This window comes from Nipponia nippon, unplaced genomic scaffold, assembly GCF_047370975.1.
Source record: "Nipponia nippon isolate SJK-2023a ecotype South Korea unplaced genomic scaffold, ASM4737097v1 scaffold_1, whole genome shotgun sequence".
NCBI lineage: Eukaryota > Metazoa > Chordata > Aves > Pelecaniformes > Threskiornithidae > Nipponia > Nipponia nippon.
In genome coordinates, this window is record NW_028262290.1 from 114,111,606 (window position 1) to 114,130,643 (window position 19,038).

General features: G+C 35.5%; 1 protein-coding gene across 3 annotated transcripts in view; it reads right to left on the reverse strand.

Annotated features, from left to right (window-relative positions):
• Positions 1-19,038, reverse strand: part of DPY19L1 (dpy-19 like C-mannosyltransferase 1) — a 53,341-nt gene that overhangs the window by 23,731 nt on the left and 10,572 nt on the right. For all 3 annotated transcript variants that reach the window (XM_087767713.1, XM_087767727.1, XM_087767719.1), the window contains 7 exons: positions 15,434-15,554; positions 13,658-13,751; positions 9,507-9,564; positions 5,951-6,042; positions 3,774-3,873; positions 2,420-2,497; positions 347-433 (listed from right to left, as the gene is read on the reverse strand). In XM_087767713.1, the coding sequence (XP_087623839.1) occupies positions 347-433; positions 2,420-2,497; positions 3,774-3,873; positions 5,951-6,042; positions 9,507-9,564; positions 13,658-13,751; positions 15,434-15,554 (630 nt within the window). The remainder of the gene's footprint in view (positions 1-346; positions 434-2,419; positions 2,498-3,773; positions 3,874-5,950; positions 6,043-9,506; positions 9,565-13,657; positions 13,752-15,433; positions 15,555-19,038) is intronic.

Here is a 19,038-nt window from a genome sequence, read left to right on the forward strand (position 1 = left end):
TAAAACAAACTCGTCCTTGCTCATGTTCTTGTTTTACGATTATTCTGGTCAAAAATACATATGTGGTAAATTTTATATTTTTGTAAAAAGAAGAGAGCTACAAAAACAAGAGAAGTGAGCCTTAACTCAATTTCTCTTATGAAGAGGTCTTGGTGTAAAACCATGATTTTTTAAATTAGTATTTACCCATTCTCTAAACATCTTTAAGGTCTAATTCTGTTTGTCATGTGAAAGATTTCTCAACTATCTTGTAATGCAGTAGTTTCACATTTTACATCAATACATACATAACAATACACCATTACAGTCTTAGCATGTCATATGATTTTTTTCTTAAACAACTTACCCAGATAACTACTAAAGATGCAGCATAATATGATGTCAATAACATTGAATTACCAAACATCAGAATAAAACACACTACAAGAGATACCTGAAAGAAGAAAATAAAAATAATAAAATTTAAAATAGAAAAGGAAAGAATTGCCCAAGTATAGAAATTACTTTGTATCAACAGCTTTAAATTTAAAGAAACCTACTTTACAGCAAGTGCAAGCTTGATACTCAGCTTACAGAATTGTTCTGAAAACATTGATTATAAGAACTTAACGGCAACAGGTAGCCAAGTGTAGATTATTATGTTAATTTACATTTTAAAAGTACTTATAGACAAAAACACTTGATCATAGGACTAACTCATCTTACATGATATATCAGCTACATTTTTGAAGTTATTCCTAACATATTCATTTTTTTCAAATTACTGTATTATATCTCCATCCTGTTTGTTATCTTTCAGAATTCTGGACAAACACAGAAGTGTTGAATAAAATGTTTGTTGTCTTCTGTCTTCCAAACTGAGAAGCATATATTTAAAATATAATCATCACCACAGTCCAGAAAGCAGAACTTTGACTGTTTGGTTACGCGCACTTAACTACATGAGGTTGAAAGTCAAGGCTGAAATACACCTTTTATCTGCCATCCTCACCTCCTACTGTGCTTTCTTTTTAATAGAAAGCAAGTGAATTCTATTTTCTTACTTGGAGAGCAAAATCAATGATCAATCTCTGCCTTCTTTTATACACAGGAATAAGGAAAAATAATGTCGTTATTTGTAAAATATGAAGGCTTTTGTACCCTCCCCCCCAGTTAGACTTTCATTTTCCACAGAATGGGGGGGGGGGGGGGAGCAAAAATTGAAAATACCACAAAACAAAGACTGGCAGTTTACCCAGCCTCATTAAGCTTCCTCTGTAATGTAACATCATTAGTTTATCGATCTGAAAATAGGCTTTTTATGGCACCAAAATTACAATATAGCTATTGACATAAGCCAAAAGGCTTAAGTAATTCATCCTGCTTCTGTCAAAAAAATTACTAAACCAAGATGCTTATTTGCAAATTTTCCTAGTAAATCTGAGTGGGAACAAGCATTTGGTGTCCCACCTTTATATCAGAAATGAGTTGAATAGAACTTACTGCCTTTAATTTACCATTTACAGTATTTCAAAATATGTTTGAAAACATATGAAATACAATTTAGCCCAAAACTTCTTTCCTGTGGTAATCATTCTCTTTTTGCCCACTGAGTTTGCATAGCACAATTTTAGCAAAAATATATTTTTAAAGGCAACCGTACTTCTTCAAAAAAGTTGTTTACATCTTCCTGTATATTTAAAACCGTAATCTCGCTTCAAAGAGCAAAACTCCTGGTAGCAAAATTTGATCATTATCTTAACTTTAAAAATGAAAATCAGATCTATTACACAGAAACTTACATGCTTTTTATTTATTGTCTCCTTTGTTTGTTGACTTTCTCAAACATTTTTGAAACAATAGTTTTTCCTCAGACTAGTTCCTTTGTCCTCCTTTCTGTCTCCCCAAATAGTTCAACCAGAACATCTCTGCATGGTCAAGACTACAGTAGCCTTCAAAACCCAGTTTTATTTGGCGTTCTTCTCCTTCAGCGATAAAGACTTACTGAGAGTAAGTTTTGACTTACTAACATCTCATTCTTTTGTTTCTACTAACCTATGGCATGAGATGAATGCCGCCTTTACAACTTTTTATTGCTTACGCTCTATTACTTGGTATGTTTTCTAGTCTGTTGTTTTAGACAGTATCTTCAAGTCCATGGAATGTGTAGAGACAGAAAGGAGAGGCAAACATTTCTACAAATCTTTTAGGTTGATAATTTTTCTGGAGTTCAAAAATTCCTGTGCGCCAGAGGGATTCTAGTTTCTGACACTGTGATATAAACATACATAAGATCAAATATTCAAATCCAGGCCCCTCCCTCCCTTATTATTGCATCTTTTCAACCATCTTACAACTAAGGAAAACACTTCAGACAAATGGCTTCTTTTGATGCTCTGACCTGTTTGAGGGGATTTAAGTTTTTAAAAAAAAGTATTACCATATGAGCAGAGAGTATCTTCTGTAATTTGCAGGAGTCAATATAACCCATAATACACACAGCAAATAATGAAGCTATCTAGAATCAAAAGTGAAAGATAAGTTAAAACAATTTGCAGTGGTGTATTCTTTCTAGCAGAATACACATTCATACAAAAAAGTGATTATTTAAACAATCATAAACTAACTTTTATTGCTCTTTTAAATAAATACTTAGCCAATCCATAATGATTTCTTTCAAAAAACCTATTGTGGTGCTCTGAATAACAATTATCAAACATATTTGAATATTTAAGAAATAAGTATTCAGCTTTACAAAAATGCAAGTCATCAGAACACAGCACTAACACATCATCTTTCACCCTTAGATTTTTAAAACAAAACAAACCCAAAAAATCATTCATTAACATTATTTAACCTTAACTTTTCAGCAAAGTATAGGAACATCCATAATTTGCTGCTGAGGAAAACGAGATTCAATAATGAGGCAGCTTGCTAAAAGTCAGATGGGAAATTAATGAAATTATGACTTGAACCTGTAACTTCAAATTTCAGGCCCAGCATCTTAAACAGGTTATAGCAATGAGTTTCTCACAGTACTTTACAGAATTTAATGGCTTCCTCTTCTGCAGTTAGAAAATTTGCATACCACAGCATATATTGACTGTTCAAGACTATCAACTCAAACCAAGCAACATCTGCTTCAAGTAGGACAAACAAGTGAAAAGGTATGGAGACATAGACGGATTTCAATCAACAGGCTACATTTCAATCAGTTTAAACACTAAAAAAGTATGCTGTATGACAGTATCCTATTGCTCACATTAGCATTTACTATATTTCAACACTACCTAAAGTTACCTCAACTGTCTGAACTCTCAGACAGTAAGATTATGCCACTACACACAGGCTCATCAAAATTAAGCAGGAAATCATGCAAAATCATGCCAGATATTACATGCCATGCAAACATCACTCCATTTAATTTTTTTGGAATAGCCCAAAGAGATGCAAGGTCAATGCCTTTTTAATTTTTGTCTGTCAATATACAAAGTTTTTTCTTGTTCTGCACTTGTTCTAATGTACTGATCTTAGGCTGGAGGCTGTTTTTAAGAAAAAAGTAAATTTTTTAGTCCTGGAAACAGAAGACTGAGTGGTGTAAATGGTCAACTTTTAAATTTAAGACTAGAAAAGTATTGATGGAATAAATGGTGTGAATCTTTCCTGAAAGCAAGACTGAAATCTGGCTAAAAGGAAAGCATTGGTATAGTTGTGAATTCAGCAGCTGTCTATACAAAGTAGTCAATTTGCCTAAAAAAGACAAAGAGGCTATTTAGAAGTGAATATGCTCTTACCTGTGTTAGAAGAACAAACTGAGCAAACTGCCAGGGAAGCATGAAAAAGATATTAGAAACACACAGTGCAATCAAGCTTCCTGTATTAATATTCGGAATCCTTGGGAAAAAGAGACAGAATAGGCATCAGTAAGTAAAATTACACAGGTGTTTGCATATTATTGAAAAGTACAATAGAGAATGCAATAAAAACAAAGTTACCTTGGAAGTTAGCTGGCAATATTGATCAACTACAAATCACACTGCTCAAGTAAATCTAATATCCATTTTCTATCAGTTTCCAAAAACAACAGTTCTGATGCTTAATATTTTGTAACTATTTGATGAGTCACTCATTACCAAACAAGTCTTCTCCTGGCAGCATGTAATATAGCAGGCCAAACTATGTCACTTGCAGTGGTCCACCTTCTTGTAACAACTCTACAGTCAGGTCACAACCATTTCCATTTCAGCTGGGATCACAACTATTCTCAGAACAGTCTGCATTTGAAAGTGATTTCACTCCTCTCTCTCACATTTCTTCCATATTTACTTTCTGCAACTTTCTGCTAGCAATCCTGAGTGAGGTTTCGGGGCAGGAGACAATGACAAATACATGAAACTCATCTTTAACTGAAAACAGCCCATTCTCTATGTCCTGCTATAAGTGTTATTTATTTAATCCTGTGTTAACTTCGAGTTCACTTCGGAAACATGTCATGCTTCAAATTTCACTAAATGGCCTCCAACAGATGAAGACACCATAAATATTCTGCTGTAAAACCCAAATCCAACAGATTACAGCAGTCTCACCAAAATCTGTAAAATTTTCTTCAGCTTCTTTTGCAAAGTCTCAAGATCAACTTCTATTGGAAGTCATGCTGAGCATGAGTCTAATGTATTAAGTAATACATTATACAAATGTGATACAAGTGATACAAATAATGGAGAATTTAAGTTCTAGTCTCTGTTTCAAAGATAGTTTCTATATTTCATTGGAACACTGCTATACATAAAACAGAGCTGCTCTTGAAGCAGGAATTATAACTGAGAAACAGAAAGTTAAAATGTTTTATCCCCTTTTTGGAACCTCACTCTGAAATGCTGAAATTAAATATCTACTTCTCATCGGTAAGCAAGCCCAAGCACTATTTTATGTACCAAGATTTGAAGAACAGGAGTGAATCTATCTAATCAAGAAGTGTCATAATTATAGGTACAGAATATATGTGCTCTGATCACCCCAACTTCAAGTGTAATTTCCTCATTTTTTGTTTGACCTCACAATTTAGCATTAAATGAACACGTGTCTTTCTAATATGAAATCTAGCAATGACTCTGCAAACTATTCCTCAAAATATTTTTCTAGACTGCATGTATCTTTTCCTCACCTAAAAAACACAAGTCAGTGACGAGGACAAAATATTTTTGGTTTAATCATCAATAACTACAAATCAGTATGACCTAATAAAGGAAAAATTAGGGTTACAAGTACAAAGTTCATCTAGATTATAAATACACTGCAAATCTGATGCAACGGAGTTGATGGAAAAGCCCTCAAGTATTAACGACCATGCTTATTTTTCAAAACATAGGCAAGACAGTAACACAATCATGTTGCAAGCCAGAAACAACCACTGAAAAGCAGGGCTAATGAACTCAAGAGCATCCCTGCATTAATGTAATTAGATTGCTCTAAATCATTGAACTAGTTAATTAGACTAGTTAATTAGTCATAGAAAAATACAAGAACATACTAGCTTATGGGTGCCTATAGCATCCTCTGTTGCATAGCATAGGCTTATTCTAAGTGCAACCAACATACCACTCTCCAAGAGGGACAAAACCAATTGATGGAGTATCAGCTTGTTTCTCAGGGGAAGGAAGTGACATCAACCAAAAATTCTGATTTTTTTAGTTTAGATACATATTTGCCAACACCGTAATTCTGATTTTTATTTTAATCATGTCTTCAAGTTGCAAAGTTTTTCCTTTTAATAAGTGAGTAATATGACTGCAGTTCTACTGGTGCAGCGTCTGCAATGTAACAGCCACAGGAAAGTTTTTATGTTAATGATATCATTGCTACAGCACAGAGGCACTTAAATAGATATTTAAATAAATGCATTTAAATAAATGTCCTGTGACATTCCATTTTTTAAATCCTTGTAAAGAGTTAAGTATAAATTAAGAGGTACCTGAGAATATAGGTCAAAAGTAACATCTGAAGCACAAGGAAAGGGTATGAGAAACTTTCACGAAGAGGTGGAGTCCACATGACGCGAGTGCACTAAAAATAAGAACTGGGTTAGATGGTAACATTTGCTGCTACATTTCCATAAAACAATGCATTTGTATTTCACAATGAATGACCACAGATACTTCAATAAAGCAAAACCCAAGCTACATGAGATTTTAGTCACAAACCTAAAAAAAAACAAGCCAGGAAGCAGAAAAGAGGAGGAAAAAGGAAGCGGCTTCCAGACTTGAGCTCTATGATGCACTGTTTAATTAAAATAGATCACTGCTTTTCCAAAATTAAATGTGGCAGCTAGAGAACATCCAAGAAAACAGCCAGGACAGCAGCTGCTTGTCCCTGCTTCTGCTGAAATTAACAACTCATTCAAGTAACTAAAACCATTCTCAAATTCAAGCACTGACTTGCCACACTTAGACAGAGAAAGTGTGTGGGGACAGGATCTGAAGGATAAATGAACATACTCTTCATTATGCTAGAGTTCTCTAGGTTATAAACATTTCACATTTCTACTAGCAACAGGACAGAAAGTATAAAATCTGAAGCTGCCCTCCAAAACAGGCCAGTAAAATTAAACATATGAAATTAACCTCTTGCAGAGCTTATACTAACTTAGATACTTCACTCTTTAACCCTAATAAAGCAAACCATAATACAAAGAAGTCAACTGAATAGCTTTTTTATTACTTTCTTAGGGTTCATGGCAAATGGCTCGGCTATAACTGTCATCTCCAATGTTTATATACATTATATACTCTATAAAAAATGCTTGCAGATGGCACTAACCATCAAAGAAATAATTACTTTACAGGACAACTTTGACATACAAACAAATGGGCTTAAAATGGCTATCAATAGATTTGCCCTAAAATTTAGAAGCAGGTTCTTTACAACTACAAGACAAAAAGGTAGTTCATCTTAACATGGACCATAATGAATTTATGAAAGCTTATAGGATGTTGATGCCAGGATGTTCCTCGTCCTTTGCTTCCTATAATCTTAAAACCATTTTTTAAAAGACTGTTTTACCAAAGAAGTCACTAGAATAAACATTATAAATTCCTTGCTTATTGTCTTGCTATGTCACCAATATATTAAGTGTCAAATAAATGTATAGAAATAGTGTAAAACAAATGCGAAGTACAGAAGCCTGTCACATTAATCAGTCCTTGCTGTCTAAAAGCACTCTCAGTAAAAGCTGCCACCTGATTACCACTAAAAGAAACCTTTCATAAATACATATACACTAATGTGTTGTCTTCAGCTAACTGCACAGATGTGATTAGTTAAAATTACTTTTATTAGCAATAAATATAATCATGGTTATTCTAAAGCAGTGTAGTCTTTTGGATTATTTTTCAAGACTACAGCAACATTTGATTTACCAAATCTTTTGATACTGGAGGAGATAAAGACAGGAAAGAAATGATGAGCATATACAACCATAAAAAGGCACCATTATCTTAAAAGTGGATTGACTAATGTAGCCCATGCTATTTTTCTATATTTGGAATGTAATAGTAAACTCAATCATTTGTGGATGACTTATCAAGACTGTAAACTGACTTTGCTGCAGGTATAAATAAATCAGATCTGTCTAAGCTTGAAATTATTAAAACACAGTAGCACAAGCAGAGCACAAATAAAAACATACTGCCTTAGGATCATCAGCTCAGTGCCAGAAGGCTAATCACTTTTACACAGCACTAGATCTGAGATCCCAAGACTTGCACATCAGGCTTACTCATGCTGCTCAGTCCTATCCTTCCAGAAAACGAAAGCAAATTTTTAGCAACTAGTCTAGGTGCACTGTACATACTGTTGAACCACATGCAAGATGATTTCCATGGAATCAAAGGCATATCGAAGAGTTAAATAAAATAATTTTTTTATACACACGCGCGCGCATATACACCCCTTGCATGTGATTCAACAGTATGAACAGTGAAGCTAGACCACCTACATATGTGTAACTACATATATTACCATAACTCTATATACGCAACAGTATCGAACAACTCTTTCGTTAGGTACCCTACAAATGCAAATTTCGTGTCGTTCTCCAAAACACACACATCATCTGTGTTTTTCCCCCAAGTCAAGTCATCCATAGAGAGAGCTGAGCTCTCCTACAGTCTCCTATGGATAGGAGAACTGCCTGTGCCACAGGGAAATAAATGTTTCTTTTCATTATTGCTACCACTATCTTTGAAGTTTTCAACTTGTTCCTTTCTGAAGTTACACTTTATCACCTTCAGCCACATGGCAAAACAGTGTGTACGATTAGTATTTCCTAGCAAAGGATAAAACATTCACTTCGCTTCAGAATGCCATTAAAAGGAATGGAAACCCACACAAACTTTGTATTTACCCTCTAATAGCACCAAAAAAAGTTCAGAAACTCTGTAACATCTACCTGGTCTGGACCAGGCAGTTAACATCCATGGGTAAAAATTCTTCACAGAGGATATTTAGAGAAAAACATTTCAACTGAAACTTAGAAATAAAATAGCTATTTCATTGCACAGATTTTTGTTGTATAAGAAAACTGTCAAAGCTCACTATGAATAGGAGCATCTTTGATTCTGTTATGGGCAACTACATATTCTCACTACTCAGTTTTCTATCAAGTTCAGCTCAGTAAAATAAGAAAACAAAACTTAACTTTAACCCTTAACAAAATCATAAGGTAGCTAGTTTCCATCTAGAAAATTTTTACAGTACAGCTGCATTTTAAGTAAAATAAAACAAATATTTATATAAATTTATATACATAAAATGAACATTAAAAAAACCCAGAAACACTGCCCAAGGGTATCAGAATAAAAGCCATGAGTTTTCTTCCAAAATATGAAACAATGACATGAACAGCATTAGCTGGGGACACAGGGAGATGTTTTAAGTGACAGGTTGTGTGCTTTTTGGTTGTGTGGGTTTTTTTTTTTTTTTGTAATGCAGCTTACTAAAGAAGTTTAGCATTGGAATTCTCTATAAACATATACAGTTTCTAAATTCTGTTTATCCTGGCTGTACCATATCAGTACTACAGAGGTTTCTTTGCCTTTTTTTTTTTTTGGTGTATGTATTCATGAATTTCCAGTAAAATACATAGCAATTTAAAGAAAACCTACTCCATTTCTGAAGCTTGTTCATATGGTACATGTAGCCCCGTTATGTCTGGAATGGGCACAAAACCAGAATATTTTGATGTTTTGAAACTTGAAGTCATTGTGCTACTAAGACTTCAATCTCAGCACCACTTTACAATATATTTCCTTTCTGAACTACTCTTTTTGTTAACATCTAAGGAGACACATTGGACTGTGCTATACATTTTCGAGTCATAGCCTATTTTGCTTTCAGTAATGTCTTATTCCTTTTAAATTGATCCCTTAATAGATAAGCAATATGACTATCTTTAATGAAATGAGAATTAGCTTAAACTTAAAAAAAAAAAAAAAAGGGGTGGGGGGCAGTGGTTGGGGAGGGAGACCTACCTCTCCATGGTTGAAAAAGAAACACATCACAGTAACAAGGCCTCCCAGACGGCTCCCACTGTGAAAAGAACAGGAAAAATAGGTACAACAGAATCTCATAATGGTCAGTGCTGCTTAAAAAAATGTAAAACGGCACTTATGTACAGCTAAGTTTATTGGGGGGGGAATGCTTTCAAGCATCAAGGGAAAGCAATCTACAGTGTACATACAACGTTAAAATACAAGTCAGCTAATGTTTATTTCAGAGCAGACCACTCTTCATATATCAGCCCTTTTCTGCAGAGCACCAATTTTAACATAAGTAACTTGGAAAACGGCTATTCCACTCCTCACAAACTGTGGTTTAGATCATTACATCTGGTGCTTTATCTGCCATACCCAGAGCTTGGTCTTGAAAAGTGCCAAATTTTTTTTTTTTTTAAACACCAGGCAATATAAATGGATTATTTCTTCCCTAAGGTGTTGAGCAGAAAACTTTAGAATTTGCACGGACAGTCACCCAACAGGGAATTTTGGTCTGAATCTAAGACTATGTTAGGGTAATCAAATTAAGCACATTCAAAAAACATATTTAGAAATTAACTCATTACATGGTCAATGCAAGATACAATTTAATTCTTATGTGAAATACTGTGATGTTAACATAAGAAAGTTTTTTAAGCCCTTGACATAAGGATTTTTATACATTTCTAAACCCATCAAATTCACCTGATGAATAATCAGCACCATCGAGTCAACACTAAAACCAAAGATATTACTTAGATTTACCCCATCTCAAAACAGCAACAGATAAGGTTCCTATTTGTTTGACTAGATTTGTAATTACTCGTGTCCTGTTATATAACGCAAAGAACATTTTTGTGCACACAAGTGCACTACTACTATGAATGACAGAATATACCGTTTTTGCTACTAAACAAAAGTACCAGTCAGCTGTGAAGATTCTTTAAAAAAAACAAACAAACCTCAGATCCTCTCAGATCCTTCACCCATCACTAATATACAAGTCAAACAGAATCAGTGAGTTCTGGGTACAAAATCTGAGGATTAAAGATACCAGCTGAGTGCTAAAACAACCTCCAGGAATTGTGCATTCTTGCACACAAAACTCAACCTTTCATTCCAAATTCTAAAAGCATCAACACTGAAACGCAAAATGACTAAAAGAATATGCTTAATATTAAAAAATGTTAGTCTTAGAAACAAAGTAAACTAAAAATTTGCAAAAAACCCACCCAAAACCAGAAACAAAATTCAAGGTCTATGCTAAAGGTTAACATTGTGGTAAAACCTTAAAGTCTAGAATACAAAGGTCTTAATTGTGTTATGAATGCTCTAGAGCTATCAGCCTCTATAAGGGATCACTATTTTACCACAGGAGAAAAGATCGGAAATCTGTAGCACAGAATAGGGTAATGTACTTTGTCAGTATCTTTTCCAGAAAAGGAAGTGAACAGAGCCTATTTCACAGTGGGTTATGTATAGTGTTGAGTTAGACTGGTTATCTTCTAACAGTGCAATGCCATCATGTAGGAGATATAGTAGTTAAGCTTTTCTATGCCAATATAAAAGATAAAGGATAACTCTTTCCACTGAAACTCCCACACCATACTACAATTGGTGAAGTACATGCCCTTCAGTTGGAACCTACTTCCCCGATGTTTATAATACAGAATAAACTAAATTTAATAAATAATTTTAAAGAACTGCAGATGACCCGAAGAGTTACACTTTGTCTGGTAGAGTCAGCTCTGGAATAATGAAAGAACTAGTCTTTTGACTCCCTGGGTGCAATAAGCTGAAGCTTAAGGTCACCTGGGGAAATGCTGTAATTCATTGTTGATTAACATGCAAGAAACAAAATACTGACAAAGTACTGTCAGAAGGAGATATGGGAAATTTACTGGTAGTTCCTCAAGACACAGTATTTGACAATCAGCTTAAGTATTCTGTCCCTTGACTACAAGAACAGAGAGGCAGGGAAGGTTGGGGGGAGACAGAATCTTACAATTGCATGAAGTACTTATCATCCAAATACCATTCCTTTGTCCATTAAAAAACCCTAAAAAATGGCATGAGTTCTTGCCACATTGCTTCAGTTATCTTAACAGAGAATGCTCCAGAGCTCGAGACTAACTTGCATCGTATAAGAAGATTCCCAAGTGCATTTGCATAACCAGAGACCATACACAGAGTGCTAGGGGAAGGGACATACTATGTCTGGCAATCTTTTGACCTTGTGGGGAAATTTGTTAAGGGAGCTAAACAGCAAAAACTAGTCCTATATCAAAAAACTAGTCCTACAAAAGCAACTAGCTTTCTGCCAGCTTAACTCTTCGAACAAGCTCATTATAGAGTACGATGAGCACATATGTGAGAACACAGGCTAGCTTGGGAAATAATGATAAGAAAGTGGTCTTCCACTATCCTATCACCTTCCATCACTAGTCAAAGTTGCAAAGAGACTAAAAGCAACTAAAGGCTGAAATAAAAAGATTACACATTCTATTAACATAGAGGCAGACAAAAAAAACTAGAAAAAAACAATTATGTAAGCTTGGGATGATTACTGCTAACAAATTCAGGAATGAAAAGACAGAGGAAAATATTAGAAGATGGTTTCCCACCATCAAATGAGTCAGGCTATGACAAACCCTTTCAAAATGAATAGCAGAAAGAAATCAGCTTTATGAAGGAGACTTAGGCCAATTAATAAGATTACCTACTTCAGTGTAGTAGAACTGCATTTCTCCAGATTCAGTTCTTTTCTTTTTCACATCTTATGGAAAAGACTAAACATTCTGGCTTGCTTTGCCTAACAGGAACCTTGGAACAGCCATAATGACTAAGCAGTCATCTAGACCTGGTATCAAACTATGAATATTCTTCAGAATAAATGAATAAATAAATAAATAAATAAGATCAAAATCGTACATGCAGGAAACCTCGTGGTCACTTGTTCTTTTTCATAACCCCAGACAGCTAATGGCTTACACCTTGAAAGAACTGCATTTATATTCTAGCCATCTTCACTATCTACGTTGCAGATCATTTATATTAAAAACTAAATTACTATTAATACTTGATAGTTATTTACATTCAACACAGCCTAAGTCTAACGAAAGTACTGAGAAATTAAGACCTTACTGATTTTTCAATGACATTAATATAAAAAAAAAGTGGGTTTCCATATACCTCCCTTAAGAGAAAAATGACAAGTTAATGATACGAATACTCAGTTTATCTACTTCCTCAAAACATGAAACATTAATTTCCTACATTAAGGAAGACAAACATATACCCTTTACCCCCAAAGACCTAATAGTTGCACTAGGCAACTTCCTCTCTTCACTGTCAGCTTCTGCCGTGCACTATTCTTTACTTGAACTATCAGCACATGCTTCAGAGAGAGCAGGAAAAAAAAACACAAGACAGCAAAGCCAGAGAATGAGGGGGAAAAACAATCACATCTCTCAGAGGAAAATGTAGCAGCCTTTTGCTTTTTTGCAAAACTGACAAATGAAAATAGAGGTAAACAGAAAAATATTTCCACTTCTGTTTTTCTGCTGAATGTGGAGTCTATTTTTGTATGAATGTATATTACAGTTCCTGAAATTTAAGGACAGATACTGAAAACAGAAATTCATAGAAAAGGGGAAGCGTATACTTATCTCCAACAGAATGCATTATCTTAAAAAATATTTTGCCTTCTCAGTTAAGTTAAAATTGAAAGACGTGCAATATGACTTGAGGCAAAGCATTGGGAAAACTCCAGTCTAGGTTAAAAGTATACTGTCGTTCAAACTTTGTTTAAAAATCAGTTACACTGTTAATTTCAACAGCAGAAACCTGTCAAAAGCCATTTAAAACCTGTACAGCATTTATTTTTATCCACAACCTGGTGGTATCAATGAGATATCACTTCACTGAAATTTTCCACAGCTTTTTCCAGCATCATCATTTATTTTAAACAAAAAGCTTCTCTGTTCTAGTAATTTTTTTAGTAACAATGTATATGTAATAAAAAGCACTACTACTGGACAAACAAATAAGCAGTATCCCATAAAAATATTTTAGCATTCACTTTTTCAAATTTCATAAAAAAACTGACAGCTAGTACCAACTAAATAGCTCAGTCTCAATGGCCTTACCTGAGGTATGTACCGTATATGAAGAACAGTGACATCATTAATCCATTCAAAAGAAAAATCACAGCAACATAAAAGGAAGCAGGGTCTCCCAACCCTAACAAACAAACAGTTAACATGTTGTCAAAGATCATATTGCTTATAAACCACCATACAATCAGTATAATACAGCACACAGCATACTACCCTAACATATCTACAGAAAGAGACAACAAAAAAAAGTTAACATCACCAAGATTATTGTGGAGATTCAATCAAAAGACTACACTTCTGAAAAAAAAAAAAAAGAGGAGGGGTGGACACAGCATTGGGGCAGTCAGCAACAGAACAAGCCAAGAGGGAAGTATTAACAGTAACAGAAAAAGCCTGCAATGTATAGAAGGCAGAAGTATCACTAAGAACATTCTCTACAGACTACGTTTTGACTTCATAGATCTTTTTAGAACAGGTTTGTACTCCCTATACTCTCACTTCCCATCTCTTGCAGGAGTAAATCCATCGTTAAACATATCACACACAATGCTCTTTGCTTTCTTTGTTTCATTAGAAGCCAAGAGATTTTCCAATAATGCAAGTCTTTCAATTTCTTCATCCACAAACACTTTGGCATTCACACTTCTGTTGCTATTCTCTTTCCCATTATTTCTTTAAACCCTCCTGGCTCTAATCATTTCAGCACTACGGCATAAAAAGCCTTATTCATTATAGAGAAGGTAGCAAAACTTCATAGTTTAATATGCAGAAATGATTATTCACCATTGCTGAAAATACAGGAAGAGAGTTCTCTAAAGTAAGATGATGATATGCTCACCAAACATGGTAGTCTCAATAGTTGGTGTTTTTGTTGGTTTGGTTTGGTTTTTACAAAAAACAGAAATGAAAAGTTATACATTTTTCACTGTTTATAGCTTCTGACAAAATTAGAGAAAGTGAATCATTCAAGCTCTGAAGAAAGTTCTTATAGCCTTTGTGCAAAGGAAAAATACTCACTTGTCACTACACAAAGACATTTTAAATGATAAAATGAAACAACTTCACAAGCCACCATCTATCATTCAGCTTTAACCAACTGTAGAACATCTCAAAAGCGCTTCTCAGCAAGGCACTTTTATCGCACAATACTTACTTGACAAGCCAATACTTTAAATGTGGGAAAAAAAAAACAAAGAAGCGGCAGCATCCAAGCTTTGGCATCAAAATCAAGGTATAAGATTTACATTCTTATGCTGAATAGGAGGTCACAAGAGGAAGAGGATTCTTCCCAGCAGAATCACTACACAGGATTTCTCCAAAAGGGAGCCTTGTGGTTACCTTTTTCCCTTTCCTCCCCTCTCCTCAAGTTGTCATTAGGGGAGGAAATACAGAGGGTAAGTTTTTGAAATGTAGGAACTTGGAATGTATTGGGGACTCTACAGAAGCTACAAAAAAATTAGTTCACGTACAGTGGACTCAAGTTACATTTAGGACATCTTATTCTTTGTAACAGTCCAACATTATGAAGGCTCAGACTAGAACTGTGAAGTTTTGAAGTGCAGTATAAGAATTCAACCTAGGTAGGAGGAGCTATCTAATAAGCAAAGCCCACATTCTTACCCCTGGTGTTCTTAAAAGTATCTTTTTTTCATGATCGTCACTTATGTTGTGAACCTGCCAAAACCACAGGCTTAGCCAAATGAAAGCATGTCAGTGATAAAGACACAGGAATATTTATTACTTCTGAAATACGTAAAGCCACAATTATATGTTTCCAGGAAGAAACTAGAATAAAATGCAACTCACCCTCGCAGCTTTCAACAGGACTAAGCCCTTTTCCTCTATTTACAGTCCAACATGTCTTTGTTGGTACACCAAGGAAATCCATAATAGCAGTATATATGCGGTACCAGCTGGCAAGGACCACCTAGGTGGAAAACAGGATTTGAAGTTTCTGAAAAGGAACTTCGAGATTAGCTCAAGGACCACGGTAACCTCTCATGACAACTGGCCCTCATCCAGCATTTTTTTTAAACTCAGAATTTATCTCAATTACTTAGCATTTTTGACCATAATTTCCTAAAGGCATCCAACATAGACCAAGTGTTCATTACTAGACTAAAATTATGCCTGCTGTAGAACAGAAATAATTTCATGCATCAAACTTCAATATTTGAAAAAAAATATATATTTCAATATTGTCTGGAAGGTTCCCCATTTAACTATTTTTGTTTATCAGATATTAAAATCCCAGATTTTGTTGATAGAGGTCAGTTAGCCAAATTAAATCCATTAAAACCAATTAATTTTTTTCCACCTGGCAAGAATATTAATGGACCAAATCTTTAGGGCTTTTACTCAGATAAACTCTGATAGGTTAAATTTAAGCATGCATTAGAAAGGGCTTCCAGATGCAATGTAAGACAGCACTTCCATTTTCCATGCAAAGGTTGTAATGTTCTTATAACAACAACCAAATTAAATTTCAACACCTGACACAAAAAACATCAGTTTTTTTTACACACAGAAAAATGACTACTCGTCTCACAGCAAAGTCACTAGTTAACATTACCAAGCTATCCTGACAGGATTATAGAGTTCATAAATGAGTAATGTGGCCATTCCAGTTGAGCTGCTTTGAAAGTTATAACCCAGGGGTTCCCAGACTGAAAATATGTGTCACCACTGCAGTATTAGCTATCTCAGCCCTGCGTCACAGAAAACAGGTACAAGAAGGATGATTCCCTCTTTTCTTTCCCCATACAATTAATAAAACTCTTTATGTCACTTCTACCTTCAAGGACAAGAAGGAAACACAGGAAATTACACCTTGATCTCTGAGAGCGTGATGGAGTAAATCCTCCTGAAAACCACTTCCAAACATACTAACGACAAAAAAGTGATTGGAAGTGGTCAGCATGGATTTACAAAGGGGAAATCACGCCTGCCCAACTTCATAACCTTCTGAGATTACTGTCTTGGTAGATGAGGGGACAGCTGTGGGTGTTTTTTTTATCTGGTGCCAATTCTGTTCTACGTCTTTATTAAGACTAGATGATGGCACAAGAGAATATCCTCAACGAGTCTGCACATGATACACAATAGGAAGGAGTGCTTGATGCTTGTGTTGCCATTCAGAGGGACATCAACAGGCTAGAGAAATGGGCCAACAGGAATCTCATGAAAGGGAAACGCGAAGTCCTGCACCAGGGCAGAGCAACACCATGCACCAGTACAGACTGGAGTTGATCAGCTAGAAAGCAGTTTTGCAGAAAAGGACCTGAGTGTCCCGGTGGACAAATTGTAGCTGAGCCAGTGATACACCCTTGCTGCAAAGAAAGCCAAATGTATCCTGCGCTGTATGTCACCAGGACAAGAGAGGTGACCCTTGCCCTCTAGTCAGCACTGCTAAGACCATACCTCCAGTGCTATGTCCAGTTCTGGGCTGCCCAAGACAAGAAGGACACAGAGTAAAGATGACTGAGACAGACTCTTTTTGGTTGACAAAACAAGAGATGACGAGCACCAATTGAAATACAGGAAATTCCACTTACACGTAGGAAAAAAACTTTCACTTTGAGGGTGGTCAAACACTGGAACAGGTTGCCCAGAGGTGGATATATTCAAAGCGAAACCGGAGGTGGCCCTGAGCAACCTGCCCTGCTTCACCCTGCTTCGAGCAGTGTTGAGACTAGATGATCTTCAGATATCCCTCCCAACCTCAACTGTTCTGCAATTCTATAATTCATTACTTTTTAATACCAGGGCTCCAATCATCATGGCTCACTTCATCTGTGGCCTTTACTCTCTCACAATGTAATTCTTATATATTTAAAATACAGTTACATCTTTCTAGACCAAGACTCCCTGCCTCAATATTGTGTCATGCAAAGTACACTATTCTGAATTCCTAGAGGCTTTCTGAACATCTGTGCCCTGGCATTTCTGACTGTGCATGGGTGCATGCATGAACCCGACACTTGCCCTATCTCCAGATAGGCAACAACGGGACTGGGGAAGCAAATCTGAATCTTTCCTTTTATCACCTGAATGTGGTTTGTACACTGCCAATAGAATGCATATGCTAGACAGATGTCTCTAAGCTGCCATATTTGCATCACCAGCCCTAAAGCTGACATTACCCTAAGCACATAAAACATTCTTGCTGAACCAATGTTGCACAAAAAAATTTTATTGATTTATCAACTTAACCTTTTTATGTCACATGTGCTTGTGTCTGCTGCAGATGTTACCACACATGAATGCTCCCTAAAAAGGTACCAGGTTAGGTACTTCATGCAAAACACAGAAACATTTTTTGCCAAAAGCTACTTTACATGAAACAGTTAACATGGCCATAAAAATGGAAGCAAATCAGTAGTACAAAATTGCTAGGTCAATTAGAGCACAATGGCATTTTTTGAATTTCTACTGTCCCATATCAGATGAGGCAGTAAATGCAAAACTTGGAAAACAAAAGACTGGCTCTCAGACTCAGGAGATCTCTGTGGGCAGGGCCAGTCCTTTGCTGTAAAAGAACATGTAGAAAAGTCAATCTCTTTTACTAGTTGCCTTTGAGTAAGCACTTTAACGCCAACTACACAACACTCATCACTCCAACTCAAATTTTCATCGTCACTGCCACACACAGAAATATCAACTGTTCTGTAACGATAAACAGCCAGAGAGTAAACACATTATCTCTCTGCCACAGAAATTAACACATTATCTCTCTGCCATTTTGCATCAGGGATCACAGATGAAAACACCACCACAACTACTGGAACAACCTGACTATGCAGCAAATACCTGGAAAATCAAGACTTTAGTGGGATTATAATGTTGTACAACTACAAAGACTGACTTGTGGCTTTTGACAGATTTTTTTTTTTTTTTTTTTTTTTTACTGCTTATATCTATAATTTACACAGACGATGTAGTGATTGCTATGGACTCACTTTACCCTTTTTTTTCCTTCTTTTGAAGTTTTCATGGCTAGTACCGACTGTACATGCAGGTGAACTGTTCTACTTTTCTTAATGGGTTTAATATCCTGTTTAGTAACTGGATTTCAAGGCTATTTTTGATGTAATTGACTTTGAAATCCGGTAAACAAACAAAAACTTTATTAAAATTCAGCCTTAATGCCACTATTGGGCTGAAAAAGCTGGAAAGATCCTAAAATATCAAACAGGAAATGAAACACTTTCAGAAAACATGACTGGATACTGAGTATCAGAGGGAAAAATTTCACTGCCAACAAATAAATCCACAAGCATCTTCCCATCACCCAGCCCCATTATAATCATAAGTAAAGTTAGATAAATTTGGAGAACATACTTCAAATGTCAGGTTGCACCTATTGACAGTTTTATAGATGCAGTATGTGGAAACAAGAGTACTCAAGAAAT